This window comes from Montipora foliosa, chromosome 13 (genome assembly GCF_036669935.1).
Source record: "Montipora foliosa isolate CH-2021 chromosome 13, ASM3666993v2, whole genome shotgun sequence".
Classification (NCBI taxonomy): domain Eukaryota; kingdom Metazoa; phylum Cnidaria; class Anthozoa; order Scleractinia; family Acroporidae; genus Montipora; species Montipora foliosa.
Window position 1 is genome coordinate 43,770,328 of NC_090881.1, and position 7,500 is coordinate 43,777,827.

The 7,500-nt window shown below is 40.3% G+C and overlaps 1 protein-coding gene across 1 annotated transcript in view; it reads left to right on the forward strand.

Annotated features, from left to right (window-relative positions):
• Positions 1-7,500, forward strand: part of LOC137981999 (uncharacterized) — a 20,116-nt gene that overhangs the window by 1,363 nt on the left and 11,253 nt on the right. The window contains exon 3 of the mRNA XM_068829016.1: positions 6,549-6,674. Coding sequence (XP_068685117.1) covers positions 6,549-6,674 — 126 coding nt within the window. The remainder of the gene's footprint in view (positions 1-6,548; positions 6,675-7,500) is intronic.

A 7,500-nucleotide genomic window follows, 5' to 3' on the forward strand; every position in this document is an offset into this window, starting at 1 on the left:
ATCTAATAATATTTGCACCGTTAACTCTCTAAGTGATAAGCTCTCAAGTAATATAAAAATTTCTTTGGGGAAATGTGTACGCGCTGCGTGACAGTTAATCAAATTCATGTGATTTTGACCTTTTGAGATCAAACGGCCTAATTTGCATAATCATGGAAGATGAAAAACAAGTCACTTAGAATTCTTGTTTTAACTTTTTTACGGCAAGAATCGAAATCTTGACAATAATTCCTACCTGTTTATGACTTAGTTGTTGTTTAGAACTTCCAATTTTACCACAAATCGTATAAATAGTGTCAGCCAACAGTTGGTGTACATCCGATTACTATTCAATACGTTCATGTCCCATGGTCAGTTCACTTTAACAGTGATGGCATTCTCTTATAATGGCCAAATTCCTGGTAACCTCATAATATCACAAACTGAATATCTGTACCATAGGAAAATTTCCCGTGCAGCTGGGAACCGTATTCCTTCTACCGGAATGTTTAATACACGAATTCACGTGACATCTAGTGTTTGGTTGATGAGTGGTGTGAGACGCACCGCCCATAAACCAATAGTTTTGGCCTGAAGGAACAACATAACAGCAGACCAGTAGTGCTGTAAGAATAAATTAGTGTTAAGTTTGACTTGTATCGAGTTTTAGGATAGTCATACCCACCCTTTGCTCGAATTGCTTTCGGAGGACCTGAATAAGCATGGGAGTCGTACCCAGACCTGAATTGCGTGCTTGCTTGCTCTCAATTTCTACACTGACGCATCAGTTTTCAAGGATTCATTCATCACCATTTGTTTAAAATTATGCACTAACGCAGCCTTTTCTACTTTGAGAGTGGCAAAGGGGTTTTCCGTGATTCATGATCAGACTACTTTACAGCTGTAATCACGACCAGTGACAGTTGTAAAATTCAGCGTGATGCGTGACAGTGACTCGAAGCTCGCTCTTTCCGTTTTCATTTCCAAATTGGAAGTCAAATTTTTAGTTAGCTGAAAACTGTTCACGTTGAAAGGAGCTCTTTTTAACAAAGTCTCTCTGACTTAAGTAACCATCAACTGAGAAAGCTACTCGAAAAACCCTGTTACCTGTACACACCTGTTTCCCGTTTTGAGCTTCTTTTCAGAAAATCCCATTCCTGGTTTTTTAATCTAATAAAAATGCATTTATACACACTGAATTGTTAATAGAAAGAGTTATTATGGTCACTTCACCTCGATCTAGCTATTTGCAATCCTTCGGGTCATCAATGAAGTTTCATTCGGATTTTCCTAAAACGAGGAGAAGCAGGAATCCGGAAACCGGAATCCGGAATAAGAACTTAAACCAAAGCCACTTAAAATGATCCAGCGTCTATTACAAAATGCTGTGAAACGTGCTTCGTTCACCTTATAATTAGTTTAAAAAAACTATACATACATACCAACGAGATGCTTTATTAACATCTTTCCGACGTTGAGTCTTTTCGCTTCCATAGTAATTTTGGCCTTTGCTCGAGTTTCACTGTGTTCCGAATTCCGGATTCCAACTTTTAAGCAAATGCGGTTCATTTAATCATAAAGCCTTCAATTTGGTTACCAGCGCCTGATTCTATGGCTGTCTTCGTATGTCTGATATGGCTGGCAGTTTCAACGTCAATCCTCAGAGTAGTCGGGTATGCTTTGATATGATTTTTGATTGTAGACACTTTTCGATCACACGATCCTTTTCCACCGTTGGGCTGCTAATTTCTACCTTGCATCTTTTGAAATGGCCTGCGGAACTCTAAACCTTGTACCTCCGGGCTCCTGCTCTTGTCCAGCTTATTACTAGAGTCGGGCGATGATGAGGGCAGAGGCGGGCGGGAGGTCGCGCGACCTCCTCGTTCTCCTGCCAGTTCTCCATCCCTACTTGTACACGCTTGCTTTAGTCTCTAGTTTCTCATCTCCTTCGAACGCCTGTCACCCAGGCTACTTTTTCAGTTGGTTACTTCTGTCGGAGCGGCTCTGCCAAAAAGAGCTCCTTTCAAAGTTAACTGTTTTCAACTAACTGAGTATTTAATTTTGGAAATGAGAAAGAAAGACCTAGTTTTTTATGTTTTTCTTTGAACCACTTGGTGCTTACCATTTAGCCAAATTTCGGTTTGAGGTCGAATGGAAAGGCAATTTTCCGGAAAATCTTTTCGGAAATTGTGACCAACCTCCAGAGGTAGTCCTCTTTTTTCGTTTGGAATGGAATTCGAGAAATTATCTTACCATTTGCGAGAATCGTTCCGTTTCTAGGCCCTTTTTCACAAGATTGATTAAAATATGTGGGGTGGAATGCTGTGTGGTAAATGGTAAGCCCCATTCTCATCCGGTTGGTCATTAAATTCAGAAAATCGCTTAATTACCTTTATGCAAACAATCATTCCATCCGGATTATTTGGCTAAATGGTAAGAACCCACTTATCTATCACGCTGAATTTTACAACTGTCACTGGTTGTCATTACGGCTGTAAAGTAGTCCGATCATGAATCACGGAAAACCCCTTTCCCACTCTCAAAGTAGAGAAGGCTGCGTTAGTGTAGCATTTTAAATAAATGGTGATGAATAAAACCTTGCAAATTGATGCGTCAATATAGAAATTGAGAGTAAGAGACCCCCATGCTTATTTCCTCTGAAAGCTATTCGTGGGAAGGGTGGGTATAACTATCCTAAAACTCGATATATTAAGTCAAACGTAAGACTAATTTATTCTTACAGCACTACTGGTCTACTTTTATGTTCCTTCAGGCCAAAACTATTGGTTTATGGGTGGAGCGTCTTTTTCCTCACATCAACAAAACCTTACCGGAGGTCTGCCAGGGGGAATCCGACAAGAGACATAGCCTAAGAAGTAGCTATGGCATTTAATATGAAATCGCGACAAACGACATCCTTTCTTTAAATTTCCGACCGCAACGGTCACAGCAACGTGAAACATTGACAAAACGCCGACACAAGACCTCTTAAAATTCAGACAAGCGACACGGAAACCCCCAACCCCGGCAGGGCTTCTTACTGGAAAATCACTATATGTCACGTGGACGGTGCGTCTCAACCAAACATCAACCAAACACTAGATGTCACGCGAGCTCGTGTATTAAACATTGGGGTTGAAGGAATACGGTTCCCAGCTGAACGGGAAAGTTCCCTATGGTACAGATATTCAGTTTGTGATATTATGAGGTTACCAGGAAAAGGTTAATGAGCCAATTTGGCCATTATAAGAGAATGTCATCACTGTTAAAGTGAACTGACCATGGGACATGAACGCCCGGGGGGGGAGATTAGTCTCCTTTAGGGGTCACAAAAAGCTTGAGTCACGCCGAGATGGTCTCCTTTAGGGGTTAAATTCAAAATTTCCGAAGAGCATCCCCGTCTGTTCCATATGGGAGTTCCCCCCACCACCCCCCCCGGGCATGAACGTATTGAATAGTATTCGGATCCGGGAATCGGGTGTACATGCACCAACTGTTGGCTGGCACTCAAGTTTATACGATTTATGGTAAAATTGGAGGTTCTAAACAACAACTAAGTGATAAACACGTAGGAATTATTGTCAAGATTTCGATTCTTGCCGTAAAAAAGTTAAAACAAGAATTCCAAGTGACTTGTTTTTCATCTTCGATGATTATGCAAATTAGGCCGTTTGAAATCACATGAATTTGATTAACTGTCACGCAGCGCGTATACATTTCCCCAAAGAAATCTTTGTATCACTTGAAAGCTTATCACTTAGAGAGTTAACGGTGCAAATATTGTTAGATTTAGAGCTTTATCGCATGTTGAAAAAACGATGCGGTTTCAGGGGTACCTTCAGTCAAGTAAAACCGGGCGTCTTAAAGTTGAAATTATTTCGGATGCAAGCGGTGATTGAAATTTCGAAAAAATCACGTAAACCTCATGAAGAGATATCACAGAAGAGCTTTTAGGAGGTTTTGAGCTGATACGAAGCGGTTTTTGTAGCGAAATTTGACGGCAAAGTAAGCGTTAATTTTTGCGGAAGAAATGGCGATTTCGACACGAACTCTTAAATTTGCATTTTCTCCAAAATAAAAATACAAATGACTTAAAAAACTATACAGTGCATTTAGAGACATAATAGGCTACATCTTGACAAAATTTGAGAAAAATCCATTTTTGAGCTGTGGCCGTCAAAATTCGAAAATGTTTGATTTTTACTGACATGCACTCTTAGTGGTTAGATTCTCTATATGACATCACAAAAACTATTAGAATGGCAACGAAATGAGTAGTTGCTGCTTTTGGGTGGGGGGGGGGGGGGGGGGGGCTTACAGATTTAACGTTAAATCCGTGAGCCCCAAAAACACCATTCTCAGCGTCATGCAGTACTGTTGTGTAGGTGTTTTTCGCTGTTCATACCCTTACTGGAACGTGATTTGTACTTTGGAAATGAGATATAAAATAAGTTCCCTCTAACCATCTTGTTCAAACTCCCTGATAAAGTCTGCGTCGGTAATCAGACGAAACCGGTCGGAGAAATCAAAGCAAGTTGACACGACCTGTTGCTTTGTGCTGCTCACTAGTACTTAATATTTAAAAAGTTTGTGCAACGTCTACTACAGATAGTTTTCGTACATCACCTTGCTCATGTTCATTACTTCTACCAGTATTTCTTTGCTACGCAGTTGCAAGTAGATATTTTCACCTTTCCTCCACTTTGACTCCATGCCAGCTAAATCCTAATTAACGGCGCAGTAGCGAGAGCACTTGCCTCCCAACAATGTGGCCTGGGCTCGATTCCCAGACTCAACGTCGTATGTGGATTGAGTTGGTTGGTTCTCTACTCTGCACCGAGAGGTTTTCTTTGGGTACTCCGGTTTTCCCCTCTCCTCAAAAGTCAACATTTGTTTTGATTTTGCGTTAATTTGTTGATTTCAGCCTACAGTGTCTCCAATTAGTGCTCCAGCGCAATATAAACTTCCTTTCCTTCCTGTCCTTTCCTTTAAGCATTTCCGTATGATACTAACAGTTCAAGATGCACGCTCTCGGCTGTGTTAATTCAACTCGACAGCACTCTATTCCTATTTCTTGGCCACAATTCAAATGTGTTTGCTGCTAGTGATCCAATCATAACAGGCACAATAGCTGTTATTACAGTCGAGCGCACGTCTCAGCGGTGTTATGCACCTATCAATGTAAACCCCGTGGGGGGTGGGGGTTTGACCAAGGAGCAAAAATTCTAGTCAATTTCCCAAAGGTGGGGCAGCATACGTTCATCAAAATGTAGTTAGAAATCCCCACCCAGGACTAGATGGCCTATGAAGTAGCAGATAAACATCGATAAAAAACTCACCTTCTCCGAAACCCACGCCATTCCAAAGCCAAGAAAGACGATGCCAGTTAACCACGCTTTATCTTGGTCCCAGTCTCTCTGCCGAAAAAAATTAAATGTCCCGACCCCCGAGCAAAGGTACTCAATCAAACCTCCCACGGAGGAGATGGGTTTCGCCGTCAAATCCCTACCCCTTGCCCGCACTCCTCACCCCCCACGGGGTTTACATTGATAGGTGCATTAGTTTCACAAGGCGCGAAAACGAGGCTTTCAGGTCAAATCAAGAATTTCTTATTGAAGGACTGTGTGATTCCTTGATTCTTGACTGTTTCCTTCGCTTTTTTTCGAGTAATTTGAGGTTTGTCTGACCTAATTTTAGTGTAGTTAAGTATGGCAAGGCACTGTAAACTATATGAATGTGTTAACTAAAGTAACAAGCCCGTGTGTGACACAAGGGCAGCTTCCATTCAACGACTGTAGATTCCCTTCTTCTAAGAAAAACGTAAATTCTGGAAAGAACTTCATTATTTTTTCGCATTTCTCGCGCTCAATCTCTTACTCTCCTTTATGTCGGATCGAATGTTGACCCGAAAGGCTCGGTTCCATGCGCTCTGAAACTAACACAGCTGAGACCTGGGATCAACTGTAGTAATAGTTATTGTACATTTCTTCCATAGCTGAATCAGTTCGTATTTAAATGCATTGTAATTGGATAGTTTTTCGAAAGATTGAAGTGATACTCGCACTAATCAGGACAATTTAAGCAAATGTCTTATATAGACACCAGAAAAAGTCAGGCGGCTTCAACGGGATTCGTACCTAGGCCCTTACGATGCGGGTGCAATGCTCTACCAACTGAGCTATGAAGCCACACAATTGCAATTGGAAGCAGGTCAATTTGTTGGACTCATCTGTTCCCGTGAAATGACTGATGAAGGAAAGAAACGTTTATTTGAAGTGCGGGTAACCCGCAATCTGACAGCAATTATTGTACATTTCTTTAATTTCCATATCTGAATCAGCTCGTATTTCAATGCATTATTATTATTATTATTATTATTATTATTATTATTATTATTATTATTATTAGTAGTAGTAGTAGTAGTAGTAGTAGTAGTAGTAGTAGTAGTAGTAGTAGTAGTAGTAGTAGTAGTAGTAGAAGTAGCAGTATGTACTTATGATGCTTTGCTGTCTCGTTGCGCTTTTTATTCTTCAGAAAGAGTACCATGATATTATCTATATGCTCCACAGGTGGTTACTACTCAGACACTCCGGCTTTTGTCAGCGACAGTTGCAAGAGGTGTCCAAATGGCACGTTTGTTCACAAGAATAAGGCACCTGGAAAAAGTTACTTTGACTGCAGTTCTTGTTCTCAAGGTTAGATACTAGAATATAGGTACAATTAAACTAAATCCAGAAATTTAGGCAAAAGTCAGTAAAGTCAACAACGCACAATCGAAGACCTTTTAACATGAAAGAATAGGCATCGTCAAGAACATTTTGTCAATTATCAAACCAACAAGACTATCAAATTAAAAGGGCTTTCTTCTTCAAGCATCCACAATCAATCTCATCCTATGAGAGAAGGTGCTTACTAATCCATTGCTCAAGAGTCGACGACTGTGAAAGATACTACGCTGTCTTGATGATAAAATAAGTCCATTAGACGTAAAAAAAAAAATCGAACCGCTATGCTTCAATGAGCCTGTTTATCTGAAAAATATGCATACGGGTTTGAGTGAGACTTTAAGACAGGCAACATTAGAATGACTGATCTTGGCATTACTAATAACTCTTGAAAACGCTTTAAAACGACTGCCACTACAAGTTGCAACTAATCTGGCTGGCCATTTCAACAAGTCTTGCAGCCGAAACGTAAAATAATATTTCGCAACATCTTGAGCCGGACCAAACGTCGCTAGAAAGATACCAATTACTTCAAAGGTATATATCTCGCCAACAGATCAGCTATAGCTTTTTTTTTTTCAGTGATGTCACCATTGTTATTAATATCCCAACCAAACTGGCTGTTGAAACAATGCCGGACTTCTTTTGTTCCGTGGTTGGCAAATTTGAATATCATGAATGTGACTTCAATGTTTGTTAACAAGAAATATCGCTATATGCATTAGGGAAAGTCCAAAGCAATTAAAATTTCAATAACAATATCTTAAAACAGACAGTTGACTAATTAAAGCAAAGC